Source organism: Hippoglossus hippoglossus, chromosome 5 (genome assembly GCF_009819705.1).
Source record: "Hippoglossus hippoglossus isolate fHipHip1 chromosome 5, fHipHip1.pri, whole genome shotgun sequence".
NCBI classification, from domain to species: domain Eukaryota; kingdom Metazoa; phylum Chordata; class Actinopteri; order Pleuronectiformes; family Pleuronectidae; genus Hippoglossus; species Hippoglossus hippoglossus.
The window spans coordinates 15,113,429-15,136,382 of record NC_047155.1 but is presented as its reverse complement, the minus strand read 5'-3'; the positions used below and the strand labels follow the sequence as shown (position 1 = coordinate 15,136,382).

At 40.9% G+C, this 22,954-nt stretch overlaps 4 protein-coding genes across 6 annotated transcripts in view; 3 read left to right on the top strand and 1 right to left on the bottom strand.

Moving 5' to 3' along the window:
• The window catches only part of LOC117761837 (olfactory receptor class A-like protein 4), a 946,130-nt gene that overhangs the window by 102,620 nt on the left and 820,556 nt on the right, over nt 1-22,954 (top strand). The window lies entirely within an intron of this gene.
• On the bottom strand, nt 438-3,020 carry gpx1b (glutathione peroxidase 1b). Its single transcript, XM_034586150.1, has 2 exons — nt 2,544-3,020; nt 438-1,147 (listed from the first exon to the last, which is right to left on the bottom strand). Exons 1-2 carry the CDS (start codon nt 2,757-2,759, stop codon nt 797-799), a joined length of 567 nt encoding a protein of 188 aa, XP_034442041.1. The 5' UTR covers nt 2,760-3,020; the 3' UTR covers nt 438-796.
• On the top strand, nt 3,120-18,755 carry fancd2 (FA complementation group D2). Of its 3 annotated transcripts, none has more exons than XM_034585997.1 (44): nt 3,120-3,497; nt 3,668-3,749; nt 4,138-4,272; nt 4,375-4,442; nt 4,517-4,623; nt 4,735-4,795; nt 4,942-4,994; nt 5,099-5,177; nt 5,379-5,503; nt 6,167-6,254; nt 6,334-6,438; nt 6,545-6,645; nt 6,770-6,866; nt 7,181-7,216; nt 7,320-7,466; nt 7,722-7,856; nt 7,964-8,095; nt 8,351-8,458; nt 8,573-8,682; nt 8,782-8,836; nt 9,796-9,915; nt 10,037-10,110; nt 10,191-10,334; nt 10,505-10,605; nt 10,715-10,830; nt 10,922-11,030; nt 11,130-11,228; nt 11,323-11,420; nt 11,519-11,692; nt 11,954-12,070; nt 12,366-12,494; nt 12,571-12,689; nt 13,122-13,229; nt 13,328-13,458; nt 13,551-13,650; nt 14,508-14,630; nt 14,833-14,926; nt 15,089-15,160; nt 16,233-16,271; nt 16,353-16,427; nt 16,737-16,811; nt 17,009-17,155; nt 17,240-17,335; nt 18,376-18,755. In XM_034585997.1, the coding sequence occupies exons 2-44, from the start codon at nt 3,668-3,670 to the stop codon at nt 18,460-18,462; spliced, it is 4,371 nt and encodes a 1,456-aa protein (XP_034441888.1). In that variant the 5' UTR covers nt 3,120-3,497; the 3' UTR covers nt 18,463-18,755. The 3 variants fall into 3 exon arrangements, with proteins under 3 accessions (XP_034441888.1, XP_034441890.1, XP_034441889.1); XM_034585999.1 differs by having other exon boundaries at nt 3,120-3,376; nt 18,376-18,741; XM_034585998.1 differs by having other exon boundaries at nt 3,120-3,422; nt 18,376-18,741.
• The window catches only part of tex264a (testis expressed 264, ER-phagy receptor a), a 68,376-nt gene continuing 66,486 nt past the window's right edge, over nt 21,065-22,954 (top strand). The window contains exon 1 of the mRNA XM_034586107.1: nt 21,065-21,632. Coding sequence (XP_034441998.1) covers nt 21,375-21,632 — 258 coding nt within the window. The 5' untranslated portion in view covers nt 21,065-21,374. The remainder of the gene's footprint in view (nt 21,633-22,954) is intronic.

Here is a 22,954-nt window from a genome sequence, read left to right as displayed (position 1 = left end):
AGTTTTTGCATAATTCTACTCATAAACACTAACAAAAACATGACTTCCTTGGTGGAGGTAAAAAAAACTGCTTACTTGATTTCAGTGCTAGTTATGAAAATCCTCTTTGGTGAAATAATTTCAGTGCACCTTTAATTATGAGGTTCCTTTTATGCTGATGTCTGCAGAATGAACTGTGGTCAAGTGCAGTGCAGGAGAAAAGCACAGGTAGTAGTCACATGGGTTGGGTGCAAGACTATAATTTACTATATCTGTCATGGGTGTATGTTTCATCCACAATTCCTTTTTTCATTTGCTCAGTAAAGTGTAAGAAAAAAGCAACTTCAATACCAGGATGCTGCTTAAGTTTGAATTTAGAAAACCTAAATTGTCAGTGTTACTAATGTCAAAATTCATTTGTTTGGGTTAGAAGATCTAAAGTAATTTAAAGACAGTGAGAGGATTTAAGAAAAGGACATTTATTGCTTCTCTTAATACTTACAACCACAGCAGTGCTTTACACGTACTCAATGAAGCTGAGACATTCAGCCTGTTACATTGCATCAGACACCCCCCTCACAACGAGGCTGGTTTCAGGGGATGTCTTCATATAGTAAAAGAACAGAACACAGACATCGGTACAAGAGAGCACAGGTGGTCGCGTAGCAAAGTGTCCAACCATCTCAGAATCTATGGAGGGAAAAAAAGACGGCACAAGGGTGTTTCTCTGGATGTGATCACAAGTGCTGGCTAAGTGCTGAGAGCCTGGTGCAAACAGAAGCTGCAGGATGGCTCAACAATATGTCAGGATGGTTCCTTAGTGTGCCTGGCTGAGGAGCTTCTTGATGTCCCCCTCGATGTCGCTGGTGAGGAACATCCTGCTGTAACGCTTGAACGGCACCCCATCGGGCCCGATCAGGAACTTCTCGAAGTTCCAGGCCACGTCGTTTCTGCAGACCGGGCTCCAGAGGATGAGTCTGGGGTCGTTCATCAGGGCGGTGGGCGCGTCGTGGGGGAAGGGGAGCTTCTCCCTCAGGAACACGAACAGAGGATGAGCGTCCTTCCCGTTCACATCCACTTTCTGCAGCAGCTGAAACTTGGGCTCGAAACCGTTTCCAGGGCGGACATACTTCAGAGACTGCAGGATTTCATCATTTTTGCAGTTCTCCTGCAGAGGCGGATCATAAGATTATGTTAAATACACTGACACACCGGATACAGTAAAATCATTTAATAATGTTGCGACATATAAATCTGATTCCTAAAGGTATGAAGATAAAACAAGCCCGCAGCACCGATCAGTCATCTGATCTGATCAGTGAACAATGACTATAGCGCACATGTCGTATATTTAAGCAGCAGTGATGTTGAAGATGATGATGAAGGAATCTCCGCGGACACCGTTCTTGCTTGTATAATAAGGTTTATTACACAGAAGTTACAGGTCAGGACGGGTACCTAGGTATACCCGGAGACGTTCTCGGCCAATGCAGAAGTCTGAGTCGCCGGTGTCGGACAAGCATTCATATAGGGAACTTGTTTACGCCCAAAACTTGAGATAAAATGACATCATACATAGGGGCATCTAATTCAAAACATGCTTCCTACTTGAAGATGGGAACCTCTCCATCTAACAGGTCAAAGAGCATTCTCAGGAGGAGAGAACTAACAAGTAACATATTGTAATAATACTTAGGGAGTCTGAGAGTCCAGAAATCAGGCCCCGCTAGCTTTAAACCTGTCATTATGTTTTACACACGTGTCAACATGATCCATGTTAACTAAATACACCACACACGATTAACTTTTAGTGTGTGAGGTGATTGTGAGCCAACACCTCAAGATCACACTTCTTGTACACATGCGCCCACAGCTCAGTTAGCAGGAAGAACCAGCTCAATATGTAGACAGTCAGACACCCTTGTTTAAGCCTGCAGATCAGATGACTTCACATCAGTATCTATTAATGAGTTACTAGTCTTGCCATTATGACAAAGTTGATGAATAACTTGTTGCTAAAATTATTGCTGTTGACTTTCAAGGCGCTGCTTGCTCTGGCACAAGCTACTTGGCTAATCACCAGTAACATACTTTTATCAAATGTATTTTTTCTCAATAGTTTTTGGCTAACGTATTTGTTGTCTTGATTGTAGATGCTGAATTATATTGTAATATTCTGCTTGTTGTCTTGATGTTTTGTTTTCTTGTTTTTATTTGTCCTCTTAATAGGGAAACACTTTGTAACGGCCGTTTGAGAGGTGCTTTACAAATAAAGTTATTCTTCTTCTTCTTATTCCTATACTTTAATTACTGTTATTATACATGCATTAAGTCTTAAGAAACAACTTTAAACCTTCTCTGTTAAGTGCTTGGTAACCTTAGTAACTCCACCTGGGAAGATGGAAAAGAAGAAAAGCTGGGGGCTACTTCCGGGAAAATTAAAATCTAATATGAGTGGTTAAATTAGATAAATTGAACTGATAACAAGGTAAAAAGTAAACCCATGAACTTATTTAAATCAATAACGATAACAGACCATAGATTTAAGATGTACTTGTCCTCACCTGATGGCCGAACTGGTTGCAGGGCACTCCCAGGATAACGAGCCCCTTGCCGGCGTAGCGCTGGTGGAGCTCGTTCATCTGGGTGTAATCCCTGGAGGTCGTTCCTCAGAGAGACGCCACATTCTCAATGAGGACAACTTTGCCCTGCAGGGAGGAGAAATCTAAGACTTCCCCTGTCAACAGCTCGGCCTTGATCTCGTGAAACTTCGAAGCCATCCTGGAGCTGCCTGGTCCCTTTTCTGTCAGTGTTCGTCTCGTAGTGTCAAACAGAGTCTGAGGCTCCTGGAGCCAAGCTCTGAGATATGTGCTCCAAGAGTTCGTGTTCGAGATAGTTCACACCCTGCGAGAGCGGGGGAGGCGATACTACGACCATCATAGCATGATTATCTATGGGAGTCTATCCATATAACGAAGGATGCAGGTGGCAGTGAAACCGCTTGATCAACTTTGTACTCTTCGATGTGGTTGCGCAGGTAAGGCGCTCTGGGGATGCGCCTGTTTCTTTACACGGCGTAGCCCGATAAGACCCGCCCTATTCTATAAACAGGGGAGTCTTAACCCCGCCCGGCGAAGGTCAAATTGACGTTAGAAAACAGGATAGAAAATGTAAGACCGTCTGAAACATGCTGTCATCGCGTTCAGGTCAAATAAGCGTCACACTCTTCATAGCACGACACCATATTTATGACATTCACTATTAAAGAAGTTATGTACATTATTTCGTGCTGGCTTATTTGATAACATCTTAGAGGATGATTATTTCTTCGTTTGCAACGACACCGGAAGAGGACGCCGTCGCACGTTGATGACGTAGTCAGCTCTTTGGCGCGGAAGTTTGTTTTGTAACTGGTGTCTGTGGAGGAAACTTCTGAACAGTACGTGACACTTTGAATCATTCTGAATGAATGTGACAGCTGACAACATTATATCTGTGTAACGTAACAATAACGTGAGGTATGGGAAATGTCGTGTCACAGCTTTACACGTTAACTTTATTGTGTTAATTGTGGTGCACGTAGTGGGTGAAACGATCAAGTAAAGCTAATTAACGACACATTAGCATAATTGTTATAGCAGCCAGCCTGTTCTGGTTATTCGCAACTTTATTACGTTTTAATTTCCAGATGATGCGGAAAAAACGACGCTCCTGCGTGGAGACAGTGGTGGAAGGAGCCAATACTACTACTACTACTAATAGTACTACTAGTAAGTTACTGCTAGTTCCATCATAACAGGTCATAACTTCTCTGTTAAAGTTCCAAGCATCAGAAGTACATCTCACTGTATCCAGCTGTAAACAGTTAGAGAGAGACATATTTTGGCAAATGACTGAGATTATACATTAACTGTATGAGAAGCCTTCCTCTTTTTCTCAAGGGTTTGTTATATTTATTATTAGTTGTGTTCATTTTTTATTTAATTTTGTAATTGGTTGGCTTTAATCCTCTATTCTATAACATATATTAAGCTGTTTTAATTTTTTTAACACAATCATTTTATGATCATTAAAGCACATTAAACTACATCTATCTATCTATCTATCTATCTATCTATCTATCTATCTATCTGTCTGTCTCATCTTTTCTCTCTATAGAGGCAAAGAAGAGTCGAACCACTGGTCGCCCTCCTAAAGAATCTGTTTCAGACGACACAAATCAAAGTGTATTTACAAAATTTCTGAGAGAGGCGGGCGTCACCGTGAAGCGCGGTGCCACATCCAACGAGATTGGTAAACACGCTGAATTCAAGTTTCAAAACAGAGCAGCACAGTAAATGAGAATCAGGTTTTCGCCAAATGATTTTGCTCTGATCTTATCTCTTTAATCTCTAGCTGTCGACCAAGTAGTTTTCCAAAAAAGGATTGAACAGCAACTACGGAAGAATCCTAATTACCCCGGAGTAAGTATACACATCATCCCGATACACGCAAATAATATGGGCATTTAATCTGAGACTATTATGTTTCTTCTCAGATCATACAGGAATTCATCACAGGATTAGAGTCTCACATTGAGGACCCTGAGAATTTCAAGAATTGCCTCCTGCCATGTGTTCCACAGTTGACAGATGGAGATGGCAGGTAACCATTCTGCAGAAGCTCAATGCTACTTCAGGCTACAGCCTAGACTACGCATATGTCAGGAGTTTTTAATGGTGTAACAGACTGACATGTTCTCCCCCTGTGTTGTAGTTCTGTCAGCTCATTCCAGGAAAGTCTGCTACGCATGCTGTTGGGGATTGAGATTCTGCAGGTACAATATTTTCATAGAATCTGCCAAAACCTGCATCACTTATTCAGAAAGGATGGAAGACAAAGAATCACACAGAAAAACACAATGTCTTTTCATGTTATGAGTCTTGCACACAACTCCTCAATCTACTTTTCTCTCTCATGCAGACTTCCACCATTAACACCTTGCTTGAGAAACTCCCTGAATTTATGTTGGATGGGTCAGTATTTGATACGAGTTCCTTTAACAGCATTTTCACCATTTTGACACATTTTTCTCCAATGTCTTATCTTTGCAAATGTCATCTTGTTCTGTTCCTCGCAGCGCTGGAGATGCAGGAATCAGTGTTCCACGCATCATTATTAACCAGCTCAAATGGCTCGACAGAGTCGTTGACAGCAAGGTAGTCCTCACTGTGATGATAGGTTATATTGTATGTTCAGTTGTCACAACCATTAAGGTTTTCAAGGTGTTTGTATTTTTGCTGATCTGTTCTTTTCTTTCTGTTATCATATATTTCTTCTTCACAGTCATCACTAATGTCCAGGTGGTGAGGTACTTGTTTACTTCTGCCATCTTTATGTTCTGTCCCTGTATTTTGCAGGAGTTGGCGGCTAAGCTCATGGAGCTGGTGTCAGTTGCACCGGTGGATGTTCAACGAGACATCATCACCAGCCTGCCAGAGATACTTGAAGATTCCCAGCACAATGACATAGCCAGGGAGCTCAAGTATGTTCAGTAAAGCTCTACCACCGATCTGTGACCCTGTTCAGACCTGATATTAAGATCCATCACAAGTGGTCCAATCACTCAGCTGAACGCGTCCTGAGATGTGATCACAAAAAACACTTTCATCTGTGGTCTGACGTCCTCTGACCTGCTACAGTCTCACAATTAAAATTTTCTCTGTGACCATACATTGATTCTTTTGAGGCCACTGCCAAAAAACAAGCCCTTTGAGAATATCAACAGTGATCACCACATAATGATTGATACTTAAGTTAAATTGGAAAGACCTTCCTCACAGAACAACTGCATGATATTCATGGAGCCCCTACTGACTCCTCTCTGTGTCTCGCTCGCTTGCGCTGACACAAACACAGTGACATTGGACGCATCTCTAAAAACAACATAAACTGGTCTCTGCGAACACAAATGATGAATGTGATTATTTGCATATAGAGCACGGAAGTGAGTTCCGATCACAAGTTGTCACAGGAGACACTTTCAGGATGCATTTTAATGTCAGGTTTGAATGCACCTACTTAATGCTGTCCTTTTGATCGGATGTCTCAGGACAGATCCTGATACCAGGTCTGAACAGTGCCTTTTTTCCTTGTACTGTTTCTGTGCTTCTGGTGATTAAGCTGCTCTGATCACTGCTCTGTGTAGCTCCTTACTCCAGACGAACACTCAGCTGACTGTCCCCATCCTGGACGCTCTCTCTAGTCTTAACCTCAGTTCCTCGCTGCTGACTGAGGTACGAGACAACCTCACCGTGACACTCATTTTTGGTGAATTAATATGGGACTAGTGGATGTTACTTTGTGTTGCCTCAGGTTCGTGGAGCAGTCATGACCACTCTGGCTGCCGTGCAGCTGGAAGACCTACCTGTGGTCGTCAAGTTCATCCTGCACTCTGTCTCAGTTTTGGATGCATATGAGGTTAGATCCCTCAATTGCATAAAATATAAAACACAAAGTAGGAATTTGACTACTTCTATTACCTTGTTATTACTATGCTTTTAATTTGGTTTCCACCACTGTGTAGGTAGTGAATAACCTTCGTAAGAAGCTGGAGCTGGAGCAGTGCGTCCTCCCTCCAGCGCTGCAGTTGTCTCAGAGCCGCACGAGGAGCGACGGAGCAGCAGCGTAAGACAACACAGATCACAGCTCATTCATGATTTGACAACATTGCATGTTGTCTTGAACTTATGTAGAAGTAGACCAGTAGGTTATTGATGATGTAATCTAATGAGTTTGTTTTTTGTGACAGGGCGGCTTCAACTGCTGGGAGCAGTGTTGCGCTGATATTGGACGGCATTAAGTCCGCAGTGAGATTCCAGAAAACAATTTCTGAGGCTTGGCTCAAGGTGGGAAATTAGTTTTTAAGTCCTCTGGCTTTTGAAGTTTTTCCGTTTCTAAGGCTAGCAGACATTTGTTGAACAGTTTTAACAGTTGTTTATATTTTACAAATTAAAACTGTACTTTAATATCCTGCCTTTATATTTCTCCATTCTTTTTAATTTGCTCAATCTTTCCCCATTTATTTCTACTTACAACGATTATATGCCCCAAACACCAATGCAAATTCTTTGTATGTGAAAATCTACTTGGCAATAAACATGATTCTGATTTTTGTCTCCACCTCAGTGACTTAACTTTTCACTGTGTTGCTTTTCATCAGGCAATAGATTCTGTGGATGAATCAGAGAACCATAAGGTGAACATCATCTCAGTTTCTTTGCATCAATTAATATGTGTTTCTCTGTTTGTGATTGTGACTGCATATATCATTCTACAATATTCCTGCTCTGTCATTTCAGGTAATTGATCTGCTGGTGCTGTTCATCCTCCACTCCACCAACGCCAACCAGAGCCGCCGGGGGGCGGAGAGGGTGCTGAAGTCTAAAGTGAGGACCGGACTGATCCAGGAGGCTCTGCTGCAGAAGACCTTCAGGGACCATTCTCAGGTGGGTCAGTCTGCAGACAAACAGGAGGACTATTGAGAGAGCTTTTACTGCAGTTTCCTTGAAAAAAAATGTGTATTTGGATGTATTAAATACTTATACACTGTACTTACATATAAGTGAAATGAGTTTTGGGGCGGGTAGGGCAGGTATTAACATTAAAAACAAGGAAGTACAGCAAAGTATAACATTTTTCGGTGGCATGATTCTTAATTAAATGATTAATGTCATGTGTATTCATTACTGATGACACTTTAGGTCATGCGAGGGTATTTCCCCTCCATCCTGGCTGTGGCTCAGTGTCTGTTACGCTCTCCTGACCCGTGTGTGGTGCCGTTTGGTGGACACATGTACCAGCTCTCCTTCATTGAGTTTGACTCTTACTGCCAACAGGTTGGTTTTGGGATTGTTTTTTAAAAAGATGTCCATCAGCATATTTTTTTTCAGTGTTTGAATGTAAATGAATCTGCTGAATCTCTGTCCCTTATAATGTTTTATAGGAGGTGGTGGGCTCTCTAGTGACCCATGTCTGCAGTGGTGTGGGTGGGGAGGTGGACATGGCTCTGGAGCTACTCTGTGGTCTGGTCACAGAGAAACCCTCGGAAATGGCTCTGTATGCTGTCTTTGTTAAGGTAAGGAGGGGATCCAACTATCTGGTGCTAAAGCTGCTAACTTCAATTTCTACTAGGGGGGGCTGGCAGGAGAAAAGTCCGTAGAATGTCCTCATCTACTACCCTGTGCATTTGCGTTTCCGCACACACCGCCTCAAGATAATTCCAGTAGATTATCCGGAGATCAGTGCTTCTCTGAAAGCAGCTACACTGAGGCTCAGTATCTTAGCCTTTGAGCTTGGTTTTGTCTTTAACTGATCTTTGTATTTGACACAGGGGATTTTGGACTACATGGACAACCTCACACCGCAGCAGATCCGCAGACTCTTTCACCTCCTGAGCAGACTGGCTTTTGGGCAGCAGCAGCAAGGAGCTCACATCCAGGTGCACAGACGCACATTCATGGGCTGAAGATACAGATCAGTCTTATAATTCAACAGGATTTCTAACTTTCCTCCATTGACCTTAACCCCTCATGTGTTTCTCTCCCCCTCTCAGGATGACATGCACATTGTGATCCGTAAACAGCTCTCCAGCATGGTGCCCAAGTACAAGCGTATTGGCATCATCGGGGCCGTCATGATCGTAGGCAGCATGGGGGCCTTTCAGTGAGGACTATTTCTCATCGTCACTGACAGGAGCAGAGTTTTTTAAGTTCCTTCTCTAACTTTATCTCTCTGTGTCTTGTTCTGTCTGCCACTATCCAGGCCTAAAGTGAAGGAGGTGAAGGATCAGCCGTTACCTCAGGAGACGTTCAGACAGGTACATTTGAGACATTAAAACAATCCGAATACAACAGTTAGTAATTGAAATATTGCAATATGGGACTTTACCTATTACTGTTGATTCAGTCTATTTGAATTTCTTTAAAATATCTGCTTACTTGTGGTTTCCAATAAGGGTTTAGCATGAAGTAATAGCTGCAATTTGGTACATGTAGTCAACAGTAAATGCTTTATATTTAATTTACTTAGGCTCCAGATTTCTTATTTTATCGTGAATGGAGATCTTAAAAAACACATTTTTATTTCAGTTTATTTGTGTTGATTCAAATAGACAATATTTAACATCTATTTTTGGATGTATCAGTTGGTTTGATGGCTTTTTGTTGCCTCCGCATCGTCTGTAGGTTGGTTTGTTTTTTAGCAGGGTAACACAAAACCTACTCCACCTATTTCTATGAAACCATGTGGTGGGGTGGGGCAAGAACAAGGAAGTATACATACATTTTTGTCTGGATTCAGATCAGGGGGCAGATCCAGATTTCTTTTTTCCACTTTCCATAAAACTGTGACACCTTATTTAGGCAACTGATATTTATGATTTGTGAATTTGAGTGTGGTTTCATATGTTGGGTCTATTGAGTGCAATTCTAGTGTATGTATGTTTATGTATTTATACCATTTTGCATATTTACTTTAGCAAGATGTGTTTCATCAGCTGGTTCGGTTTGTCTGTAGCTTTGATTATAAATATCTTTATATGATTTATATTCGCTAACATGGGGGTTTACTATATAGACTTCCTCAGTCCAGTCTCCAAGTATAGTAGTGACTGAACCATCCTTGTTTTAGTCATTGTGGACCTGCTGTTTATTAGATGAACATGTGCCTTGTTTTAGGAGTATTTCTTGCATCTTGTTACATCTGCCCACGCACCAGGGACTGACAATAACTGGAGCTTCCTAATCTGTGATGATATGCGTGTTTGATTTGGTGCAGGTGACAGCCCTGTTGGAGCTGGTGAGGTCGAGCAGTGATAGCTCACCTGAGGCTGCAGCTCTGTACTACGATGAACTGGCCAATCTCATCCTGAGCTCTACCCTTGACCCTCAGGTGCAGGTGGGTCTCGAAAACAAACATTTTCCACACCTTTTATTTTTTAGTAATTGAATTATTAACCTGCAGCCAGGTTGTTAAAAGGCAATGCATTCTGGTCCTGTAATATTCTTTCTGCCAACAGGAAAACATCGCAAAGAGTGTCCTTGATGACTTTCAGGATGACTTTGTGGTGGATCTGGGGAAGGAAATAACAGGGTTAGTGATGGACTGAAGCATTCAACATTAACATGCGTAAATATTTATCCTTAGCATCATTAATCCCTCCGTTCTCTTAGTTCCTTCCCTTTCCCGGCCCGTCTGATGTACAACCTGGATGAGGAGGAGAGTCAGGAGGGCATCGCCATCAACCTGCTCCCTCTACTGGCCAAAGACATTCAGAACAACCGTGAGCAGCTGAGTCAAACCAAGAGGGCAAACAAGTCAGTCGTCCCACTTCCACTACTTACAACCACTTCTACCGAGTGACGGCAAACTATTTAAACAATGACGTACTTCACTTGCAATTACAAATTTTAGTTTATAGTCTAATATGTAACCTCAACTTTTATCAATGAGATGTTTGATTTGTTTATTGTTATATTTTGTGCAGGCGAGTGTCTCCTCTCTGTCTGTCTCCTTTTTTTCGCCTCCTGAGACTGTGTGAGGAGAAACAGCATCACGGAGACCTAGAGGAGATTGATGCTCTGCTGGGTGAGGAAGAGAAAGAAATATATCTCCCATAGAAACCAGTTTGTTTTGCTTCCCTGTGGCTGTAAAATAATGTGTTTGTGTGTTTGTGTTGACATTTGCTGCATCACAGGCTGCCCTCTGGTAATAACAGGCTTGGATGTAGTAGAGAAAATCAACAGCCTGTCTAAGGCTGAGAGGGAGTTCCTCTGTAATTTACTCTTTTTCACCATCAACTGGTTTAGAGAGGTAACTGCATGTTTTTGCCGAATGTGATTTTAAAATTTCTTCTCAAACTTAAGAGATATGTGATTGAAGTCATGCCTTTCCCCTGCTTTAGGTCATAAATGCCTTTTGTAGACTAAAAGAAACTGAGATGAAGATGAAAGTGATGACTCGTCTGCAGAATATCACTTACCTTCAGACACTTTTGGAGAGGGCTTTGGCCGGTGAGTTTTTGATTTATTAATACATGGAGGCTTCAAAATCATGTGGTGACAATTCTGCTAAAGATTTAACAGTAATATCCTCTTGACTTTGTGTTTCAGGAACATCTGGCTATGTTCCACCTGTTGCTAACTTTGATGGAGAAACCTCAGATGCAGCAACATTTGCTTCCACTGCTCCTGTGAATAAGGCAAAGAAAGGTAACCGTGTCCCACAGAAGATGTTTTATTCTGTTTTGTGTTGATGTATAGATAATTGTTACTCATATTACTGTGTAATTCATATTTTATTTAGATGGTACAGGAAAGAAGAAGAGGAAGGCTCCTAGTAAGAGTTCCTCAGAAAACAGCTCACTGCTCGAGGAGCCGACTGAAGCAAATGAAACTCAGCAGGTAAAATGATGATTATTATTATTGTTAAACTTTCAGTTCTCACATTAATGTCTTTGTAATGTAATCAAGCTAAAAAGGCGATTGTGCTTGTGCTAAAGGAGCAGCCAGAGAAAGAGAAAGAGAAGGAGAAGGAGAAGGAGAAGGAAACCTGGCAAGGAGTCAGTCTGGTGTCCTACAGACAGTTTTTCAGGGAGCTGGACATGGAGGTGCTCAGTGTGCTGCAGTGTGGCCTGTTGTCTCGCTCACTGTTAGACTCTGAGCTCCAAACCAAAGTAAGTAAAAGAATATCATCTTATTTATAGGAGTATATTTTTACTTATTTACATTTTATAGTTTAATCTGGAAATAATATTATTGGAACATTACTATACAACCATCCAGTGTGATCACCTTTAAAGGCACAACGATTAATCTGGACTGAAGGGAAATCTCTGTGTTTTGTGGCAGTGACTGTTAGTTTTAAATGTATACACCACACATATCAATACACAGGACGTTATACAAATAACTCCTAATGTTCTGATGTCTTTAAGGTGCAGGAGGAGGTCCTGCTGGGTCCTGCAGAGCTGGTCTTCCTGCTGGAGGATATGCTTCGCAAAGTGGAGTTCAGTCTTACCTCTGCCCCTGTGAAGAGAGCCCCTTTCTTCAAGGTACGGGAAAAAGTGAATCAACAAACAGACTGAGCATAAAGATAAAAAAACATTTAATACAACATGATGTTTGGAAGCTGTGGCATTTGTACAAAATATTTGACAGCGTGAAAACCTGTTTCTTTGTTGCAATACAACATTTTGTGGTCATTACTCAGTCACATACAATAATATTTACTCTTGTTTTCTTTGTTGCAGACAAATGCAACTAAACTGTCTGAATCTGTCCTCAGTGTCAGTAGCATGTAATTACTGTCTAAATGACAAAAAAAACTATTAAAATGTTTTCTTTTAGACACGGACGGATAAAAGTGTGGGCTTCTCCCATCTGCAACAGAGGAGCGCTAAAGATATCGCCGCCTGCTGCGTGGAGCTGTTGCCTGCCCTCTGCTCACACTTAGAGAACTGTCACAACCATTTCCAGGTACGAAATCACACAGTTATGAGAAGAAGCTGCATCTCTTCCAATTCTGAAAAAATGTAATTGTGTGTTTTCACAGACACTGCTGTCTGAGAACAACGGTGTTGTGGATGGACCTGCCACAGATGTGCAGGAGCAGCAGTTAATGTCATCGTGTTACCAGCTGCTCCTGCAGGTCCTTAACACCACCTTCAGCTGGTGAGCAGGACTTTCATTTCCGTCTTAGAGCAGTTTGCTTTTTAAAGTATCAGTATGTACATATAATACTTTATTATGGGAAAGTCAGTTATGGGAAATACAGTTAACAAAGAACAGAATAAAATAGAATAGATCTAGATGAGAACAATTTTTAATAGAAAAGAAAAGTATAGTTGTATATGCACTTGTGATGTGCTTGAACTAGTAGTGTTAAACCATCTCAAAGTAGCAGCAAATCAAAAAGTACAATGTATGTGAAGTAGAATGTTACTTTCAGCAATAGCAATATACACCAGGGTATCTTATGATATGATTAGGAAATGAGTCTTGGATTATCTACAATGATATTGAAATATGCAGTAGTGCAAATGTAGTAAGTAGTAATTAAATAATGCTCCGTCATTTAATATGTTGTATGTGTATATTTGTCAGGTCTGGATTCAGTTTGCCAGGTCAGCGAGGTTTACTGAAGAAAGCTCTGGGAGTTTTGGCCGAACGACTCAAGGGACATTCTGAGTTGACCCTGGAGCAGCTTGTAAAGTGAGTTACAAACTGCTCGATAATATTGAGAACAGTAGTTTCATTTGTGCTTTTCTGTGATTAAATGTATCTTCGCCTCCTCTTTTTCTGTTGCTTAGACACAGCTTTGAGTACCTGCTGAACTTCGGCAGCACGATGCCAAGTCTCAGCACAGCTCTGTGTCTCTCCCAGCTTCTGTCCACTGTGTCTGAGAAGGGAGGGAACCCTGCGGCCTACAGAGAGCAGACTGGTCGGTCTGACATGTTGCCTCATTTTCATAAAACGTATCTTCTATCCAATGGATTGTGGCGATAATTGGCTGTTTTTTTCTTTTCTTCCCAGCTTCCCTAGCAAAACGTTTCCTGAGCCAAGACTGGGTGACAGCCAGCGGAGAGAAAGAGCGTGGGAACAAATTCAATGAAGCACTTCACACTCTCCTAAGGTCTGTCTGCATTTCATAAATCCTCATCTTGCAGTAAACAAAGAGTGTCATGCAGAAACAATAGAAAGCATCTATTGTGTTAGAGCTTGACTGGCACTGGAGCTTGAGCTTGTCTTACATTCAGTAAATCGATAGCTGTATATACAGTATGACAGAAGTAATTTCATAAAGCCGAGCTCAGACTACAGGAGTCAACTCCTCCAAACAATTTCAAGAGAAATGTGGTCTGGGACCATAGTCAGTGCAGATGTTTGGCAGATGTTACCAGATTTTCTGGTAATGTGAAGTTTATAGATCCAGTATTAAACCTCCTGAACTGCTCGATGACTCGTCAGGGCTGTACCAATAATATCAAACATGTTTGATATTTAGGATTTAAAATCTGGATATTGCAATTATGATTGTCAGTACAGGTATTAAAACTGACAGTTAATTTTCTAACTCTTGTAGTCTGAGCCCATCTTAGGTTAGTTTGTTGTAATTTAGAAATAAGTTTGTATTAACATGGTTTGACCACCACAGAGCGATGTTACAAAGTTACTTTTCAAACTCTAGTCTGTGTGAATCTCTCTCACTGCACTTAATAAATGTTTATGAATCTGGCAGTGCAGCACAAGCCAACACACAAGTATCTGTGCTCTCCGTACACACAAGTAGACCAGGGACGTTCTAGTGACTCTTTAAATGGATGATTCTTCAGCAATCCTCTTCCGCTCTCAAAATGGTCCCTGCCTTAACCCCACTCCTCCTCCCTTATGGAGGAGATTTATAGTGAAAACTATTTACCATCATGCGAGATATTTTTATAATTGTGAAAAAAATGTCAAATTTGTGTCTGTCTTTTCTCGTCTTTGCAGAATCTACCTGGATAATGTTGATGATGTTCTGAAGGCAGTGGAGGAAATAGCTGGAGAAAGAATCCCTGAGCTCCTCAATGCACCGAAGAATGAAAGCTCTCCGACATGGCCCACTCTCAACAGGTAGATCCTCATCTCCATCACTCCTTTGTGTTTAGTTCTCTTTGAGAGACATGGGAGGTTTTTAGTGAGTTGGTGATCAAACAAAAGTAACTTAGATTATAGTCCTGTTGCTCCATATGCTCCTGTCGTCCAGCATTTGGCTTCCTCGAAATGGATTCACATCTCACATGCTCAAACTTCCGAACTTCTTTTTCCTCCTCAGGCAAACATTCCTAGTGTTCTACAAAGTGATGATGGCAGAGCTAGAAAAAGCTGTGAGGAAGATTCCTGCGAGCAATATCAGTGACAACGCTGAGGTCAGCAATTATACAATTTGTTTTCAGATTGACAAAACATTACTACTTAGCACAACTCTACTAAAAATGGCTTAACAGTCATACTATTAAACTTTGTAACTTGACATAATAGTTTGTTTCCAAATGATTCATGTTGGACTGTAACCCATTTTGTTCTCTTAGGCTCAGAGCGAGAAGCTGCTGACGTGGAACCTGGCTGTCAGAGACTTTCACGTCCTGGTCAACCTAGTTAAGGTACGTCATCGTTACTGTAATTATATGGCTGTAAATGTATCCTAAACATTTCCTGTTTCCCACAGTTAACCAGCTACTGGTCAGTTATTTCTATGATATTATTATTTTTATAGTTTTTATAATTCATACTGTAGGCTAAAGTCAAAGAGCCATTTGATCAGTGTCACCTCACCTTCATTTATCAGATTTACAAATTTATGAATTTCATGTTCAAGAGAAAGTAATAGTAAAAATGAAATCCTTAAAATCACTGTTTCCAGCTGAAAACCAATGTAAACGCAGAGTGAGTCATGTTGTGGATTGATTCTGATACAAACCTCGACATGTTATTGCAAAGAGTTTGAATTCTGCACTTTGTGTGGTAAATATGCACAGTGACTAGCACCCTCTACTGGTTGAAACCCAGCTATTGCTATACAATTTAGCTGTTGACTGATCTGGACGCAGGTGAAATAGGTTTTAAAATGTAAATATGTTCTGTTCAACCACTGTAGTGGAAAAATAACTAAGTGTGGTTGAAACCTATTTTGTAGTTGAAAAGTAAGTTTTTGCAGACCTGTCTAAATACTTTTATGACCTGTCTAAATACATATATAACCTGTATAAATACTTTTATGACCTGAACTGTTTATGATCTGAACTGTGTGTGACCTGAAAACGTTATGACCTTTTTATCACTTATCTACTCTCCAAAGAACTGAATTTATGTCTGCTTTATCTTCAAAGGAAACATATGTAAATCAGTTTTCTGTGTTTTGATTCCTGTCTCAAACTGCGCCTACAGAACTGGTGTGAACTGGCTCAGACAAACAGCCTTAGTTCTCCTATATAAGATCCTTGCATTTGACTGTTCTGCATCTTCACTCTGAGATCCCTGTGACTTTCTGTGTTAAAATACACAAAGACAAATTTGGTGTTCCAGCCTCTTGTATTTTCAGATTTCCATCACACCACATTCATGTACGCATGTCTTAGCCCTTCCATCTGCACTTCAACCAAATTTTAGGAATGTAGTTTACACACTTTAAGTCCATCTTCTCAAATGTCTGCCCTCTAATCTCGTCTCTTACAGGTCTTTGATTCAAGGCCAGTGCTGAACGTGTGCCTGAAGGTGAGGTGGCTCGGCAGTAAAACTTCACATCCATGTGTAGCTGTAGCTGCTGTGATTAACTGATGATAATATTGTTGACAGTATGGCCGCCTTTTCTTGGAGTCTTTCCTGAAGTTGGGAATGCCGCTGCTGGACTACAGTTTCAAAAGGCACAAGGTGCACGTGAAGTTTCCCCCATAACAGCTGTTAAATATGTCATTGTGAAATTATGTCAAAGAATGAAAAGTGTTACTTTGGGAACCAGGCTACAACTGCAGGGTTATATGCCGAATGAACAGACCACTCATGACACTCTGATTTTTTAGACAGATATGCATCTATAGTATAGTAATTCATAGGGCAGTAATCTCTACCCTCCATCACACAGACATGGTTTCACACTAAAGCTTTGATAAGTCCAGAAAAAAACAATCTGTGTTGTGTAAAAACCAGATGCTGATGTGTGTGTGATGCACTGGGTTTCAGGAGGATGTCCAGAGTCTGCTGAAGACCTTCCAGCTCAGCACCAGGCAGCTCCATCACATGTGTGGATACTCTAAGGTGACCACAGATCACACTGTTCCAGACTCATTCCCACTCTATTTGTTTATTAGTTGGAGATGTCTCTTTTCACGCACTGGTGCTACATCTATCAGTAAAGTAAAGAATTCTCTGTGAGATAGAGTCTGAACCGGTTCACATTTGAATCCCCAGGTGCTCAGTAACTTAAAGTCTTGTCCTGATGTGTTGGTGCTCAGATTCACCAGGATACCAGCCTGACCAACCACGTGCCGGCCTTGAAGAAGAGCCTGGAGCTGTTTGTGTACAGAGTGAAGGCCACGCTCACGCTCAACAACTGCCAGGAAGCTTTTTGGATTGGCAACCTGAAGAACCGCAACCTGAAGGTATAACACTATTGGATGTGTATTAAAATGCCTGTGTGCATTTTGCGTCATAGAATTCCAGTGATTATATGTTTTTTACTGCAGGGTGAAGAGATTCTTTCTCAGAGGTCACAAGGAAGTGATGAAGAGGAGGGAGAGGAGGAGCGTTCACTGCTGCCTCAGGAAAAGTCAGAAGATGAGGTACCTGCCATTACCCCAATTTTAAAGTGGTATTACACAGTTCGGGAAATAAAAACGAAGACTCTCAAGATTAGTCTTGAGTCTTTATTTCTACTTGTATGGCAGTCAATTTTTGAGAAATGTTGCCAGTAGCATAGTAAAAAGTAAAGAACAGCAGCAAAGTGTTTTAAACATTTTATTTTAACACATACCTATAAATAGCAAAACCAGACAAACTTGCAGTGGTCTCTTAATTTTTTTCAGATCTGTATCCAAATTTGATACAAGATCACAGATAAGAATATGTCACTGATATTGGTTTGGATATTTTTATAGAAAATAAATAAGGTTGATTCTGTTACAGGCCTTTGGGTTTATCACTTTACAAGGCTGATTTAACCGAGACTTTGATGAAAACAAAATTTAAATTCTTTTATCTACACTAAACTGGACTAATAGACAATCAAAAACAAGAAGGAAGAACTATAGCAAAGTAAATAAAAGCATTTCATAAACTGATCCATGAATTATTCCCTGGGAAAATGGTGAAAATGTAAAAAATACACAGAATCTTATCTGCACCAAAATGTAATAGATTCTTTCTTGGCCCATGTCAAACAAACAAATGTACAGGGGGCGAAAACATAACCTCTGTGCTGGAAGTTCTAACAGATGAAGTGTGTGGTTAGTGGCTGAAGGGTTTTGCAGGAGCGTGGACAACAATACAAGTTTTATTTAAGGGATAAGCAGCACAAAGTAATAATTCAGTCGATTGTGTAACACATGTAAACAGGCTCCTTCCCCTGCTGCTGGGTCAGTCAGTACTTTGTAAAGTGTAAAGCAAACATGTCGGTCAGTGGAAAGTGTAGAAGGACTGATAAGATCATTTGTAGAGCTCTATAAATAACTAATGATTCGAGGCTGACACGGTTAACAGAGAAACAATTTGATATGGTGTCAGTCCCGTGGCACTGTGTCCCGTACTATCTGAGATTCTGCTTTATTCAAGCTGGGTCACAACTTCAAATCTGCCTGAAATGTTTCTCATGTGCTTCCTGCAGGGCCAAGAGAGCGACTCCGAGGAACCCAAGATGATAAATGGAGAGGGAAATGTGGCTGAAGAAGATATCACAGATGACTCTGAGTAACACTAAACACAACGTGTAAATAACTGTTGACTTAAATTTTACACTTTTGCCTTTGGGTCCTATTTATGGATCAGCTTTTGTCGTTTTGAGTGTTTGTTTGTTTTATTGACTTTTTACATGAACACTTTTTTCTGAAGTTTCTGTGTTCTTTCTGTGGCAATAACACTGCAAGCACATTAAATGCATATATGTACCTCCACATATTTCCTTTTCTGGTGAGGATAAAATGTGCTTAATAATAATGTTTCCTGTTGATGAAATAAATATGTTGAGAGAGCTTTGGTTGGAGTTGTCATTCTGGAACTGACCATATTTCACACAAATTAAGTTGAAACTATTAATACATAAGAAGGGCCAATAAGAGACACATTTGAGATAATAGTTAACAATAAACATCTGCTTAGAAACAGAAAAATCATAATTTTTTCATATTTAAAGGTTGATGTCATTATTTATCTCATGTTTAGATTTCTTTCAACAGGGAGGACCTGTCCTTTTCTCATTGTGTTATGACATAAATACTAATCCAGATGTGTGATATAAGATGTTTAATTACAGGTGCACTGGCTTATTTTGTTTTGAAAACAGGGCAAAATGTAGCGAACTGAGAAAAGAGCACAACACCAGGACTCAACACTGAGACCTTTGTTCCTGGCAAATCCCATAAAGAGGGACAGCAGCGATTAGTGTAAGCTCCAAATGAAGGAAAACAGCCTCTTTGGTACTCTGAGGTCCTCGGGGCTCATTTGTAAACATGTCGGAGCAGAACTTGGAAGATGATTCGAACCTACGGAAAACTCAGGATTTATAGCAGCAAGTTTTATGGCAGAGTAAACATTCTTCTATAAATCACATCTGTAAAATCTCAACCGTGTAAAAGCAGCGAGGTTTGCATGGCGTTGATATTAAACAGTCCTGTAACCAAAACCAAGAGGAACATCTGAGTCTTGTATTTGGTGTTTGAGTTAAGTAAAACTACAGTTTGTTTAAGATTTCAGTTCATCTCAGTTCTCTGTGACAAATCCTTGGGGGTTAAAGGATTGGAGAGATTATTGCTTTGGTGTAAGAGGGTTTTTATTGATTATGCATTATGGCATTAAAAGCACCATGCGCCACAAGGAACACACACACATTCAGTGAGTCACTTTTTATTCAAACCAAGGTAACACAGTTGGTTCGTTTTAGTCCTGTTTGGTCTCTTAGAAGATTCCAGTTTTTCATTTCCGTTTACAACAGCATCAATTTATTTATTTGACTTTCATTTAACAAGGAAAGCTCATTGAGAATAAAAGACCATTTTCAGCATCTGAGTTAAAACAATGTAAGGCAGGTAATACGAAAGAATCTGTAAATCTTAACAATAAAAAATGGTTTTAACAAGAAGATAAAGAAGATTATTCTTCTCATACCCTCAATAAAGCCTCAATTTCAAATCCAGCCAGTAAACTAAATAGGCAGCAGGATGACCACTGAGCGGCATCTTTCCTCGCAATGACTCATGTACTTGCATGTGATGATGGAAAGACTTACTACAACTTTGACTACGACTCACTTGGTTACTGAAAGATCCACCCTAAAACTGCAGTTTAATGAACAAAACCACCGCTTCTCACACTGAACAAGACATAAGGTATAAGAGAAAAAGAACGAAGAGAACAGCAGGTGTTAAAGATGTTCAGTTGTTAAGATGTGTTGACATTTTTGGAAAATTGAAACTGAAAGTGAATATGGGTTAAAGAGGAAAAATAATAAACCTAACTTAGTTTTTATTTCTTTTTTCGAGACTTACTCTCTATTTTAAAATGCACATTTCCAAAAAGCTTTTCTGTTATCTATATAATGAGAAAAGATTATTTTTTTAGTTCGATAATCCCTCCAGTTCAATGTGGAAACTGATTGTGAAATTTAACACAATACCAACAGTTTTCTTTTGTCCTTTTTATGCTTTATTGAAAAATAATTGAAATGTACAAACAGTGCAGACAAGTGCTCAAAGTAACGGTGTACAAACAATCAAGGATTTGTGCACATGAATAAATAACAGAAAATAAAGATTATGAGAATGAAAGATATCTCCCCTCACATTCCTCTTCAAAGATATCAGATATCAAGTCTTATTTAATGCTTTTTTGTGTGTTTATAAGTTTGATAGTTTTAATACAGCCCATAAATCCACATAGAAAACTTGTGAAGTTGTGAGGAAGTTGGGTTGCTTCTTTTGTGCTTAGTTCATTTCCATAGGTCGACGAGCTTGACGTCAGCAGGGCTCTTGTGGCGTCGTGACAGGAAACACTGAGACGCCACCGACAGTCTGTAGCGCAGACCTCTGAACACAGGAGCCACAGACAGAACAGGAAATATCATCAACACACACAGTTTATTTTTCCTGCCCAGCCACCTGGGTTGAACCATAGCAATGAGACGCAGGGGTGTCTCCGCCGAAAATGCGCATATAAAAACCACCAGCTACAGTTTACATGAATAAAAATGAGTGGTGTGTATTTATTACAACATAATATGTTTGTTCATGTTATTTCTCTGAGATTTAAATATTTTATGTGGTGGTTTATAAAACTTTTATTCAGACCTCCCCCCTCCTCTGTATACGGGAATGGTCCATCCAGGAAGCATGTCCTAGTGTTTGGGAAAATACCGTAAACAAACTGTCAGTTTTTCTCTCACCCTGAACGCGTGTTTCCTCTTTTCCTCCGCAGTGTCGCGACTGAGGTCAGAGACTCGAGCATTCGGAAGTTGAGCAACGTTGTTTCCGTGTTGTGGTGTGACGCCGCGGGAGCTACGGTGTCTGTCGCTGCGTGTAACCCGGCGGAGGACGTGTAGCTTTGGCTGCTTTATTCTCCCCCCTTTTTCTTGTCTTCCCTCCCTCCATTGAGTGCAGCCGCCGAGGAGCCGACATGTCCGACCTGATCCTGCTGGTGCTGGTGGTCGCCCTCCTCGTGTGCCTGCTGGTGACGGTGGGGGGCATCCTGGTCTACTCGGGGCTCCTGTCAGACGTGCTCATAAAGACCGGGCCCCCTCCCATCAGGAACGTGACCATCGCCTACAAGTTCAAGGAGGGGTCGTACAAAGACTGCGGCGCTGCCTACACGGAGAGCTGCAGCATCGGGCCGAGGCTCACCTCCATCGGTGTCTTCTACGATGACCCCAAACAGGTGAGACCCCCAACACCCCCAACACCCTAACACCCCAGCACCCGAGTCTCACCCCTGAGTCTGTGTTGACCCCATGACGTAACCACAGCCCCCCTCCCATGTACTTTGTCTCCTGATAAGGTTTTTACAGTTAGTCAGATATGTCAAGTTTGACCTGCACAGAGTCTGAGAGGTCACTCGGCCTGAAACTGTGCACGGCTCCAAAGGAAACAGCTCTGGATCACTTAGTCTCTCAAGTGAAATATGCTCCTCACACTTTAACGACTAACCGTGGAAAACATCCGCACACAGATCAGCTCGTGGAGATATTTCTCATTTTCAGCACTTCATGGTCAAGAAAACCCAACAAATGATCACGTTTACGCAACAGGAAAAAAGATAGGAAAAAAATTCAGATCAGCAGATATCTAAGATTGTCTCGATAAAAGTCATGTTATTAGGGCCCGAGCACTGAACAGTAGGAGACAGTGGGAGGCCCTATAGACTCTGTTTTGAGTGTTGGTTGTCATTTTAAACTCTTCTTTAGGAGTAGAGAATGCAAAATGCACAAGCATCATATCAATAAACATGGTGGAGATTTGTTATGTTGCTATTGCAATGATTATTTTCTTGTTTTATTGCCCAGAAACAGTGGATTTTGGCACATTTGCATTAAAATATACCAATTGATCATCAACATTGTTGCTTGTTAATTTTCTGACCATCTACCACTGACAAATAGTTTGAGTATGAAACAAATATTGTATATCTACAGTTTCAGTCATGTAAAGATTTCTTATCGTGTGTCTACATAATAACAGCACTGTCTGATAAGGGCCGTGAGATATATGGGAGTGTAATGTCAAATGTAACTCAGTAGATATTTGTCTCAAGGGGTTAAACAGACAAGCTTCCTTTTTAAAAGGAACTAAGCCTGACCGATGGAACCAGTCAGCTGTTCGGTGCCACGTTGCACTGTTGATATTTCTTTCCCTTCTCATCTGTGGCTCCAGGGAGCCTCAGCCCGTGTCTGTCTCTGACTCAGACATGGTAAGCAGACTCCAAACCAGAAGGGCAAACACATGCTTCTTCACAGGTATCTGAGAAAAGCTGACAAATGTGTGAGAATGTAGGGTTTCTGGTTGAGTTGAAAATCCAAGCTCTTGACACTATGACCTCTCTTTGTCGTCCTGATCCTAACCTGAAACCAAACTAGGTCATTCCTCGGCAGAGCTCTGCGGTTGTCTCCTGCTTTACTTTTCATCACGAGTTGTGTTTTCAGTCAATAAGAGAAGTCTGCACAGCAGCTGCTTGTTAGACGGGAATGTTTATCGAGTTTCCAG

Bases quoted from the DNA above. Each gene is read 5' to 3' on its own strand.
- fancd2 (XM_034585997.1), top strand. From the start codon at position 3,668: ATGATGCGGAAAAAACGACGCTCCTGCGTGGAGACAGTGGTGGAAGGA. The intron at 5,504-6,166 runs GTATGTTCAGTA...TGCTCTGTGTAG, and splicing joins GACATAGCCAGGGAGCTCAA to CTCCTTACTCCAGACGAACA. The intron at 6,646-6,769 runs GTAAGACAACAC...TTTTTGTGACAG, and splicing joins AGGAGCGACGGAGCAGCAGC to GGCGGCTTCAACTGCTGGGA.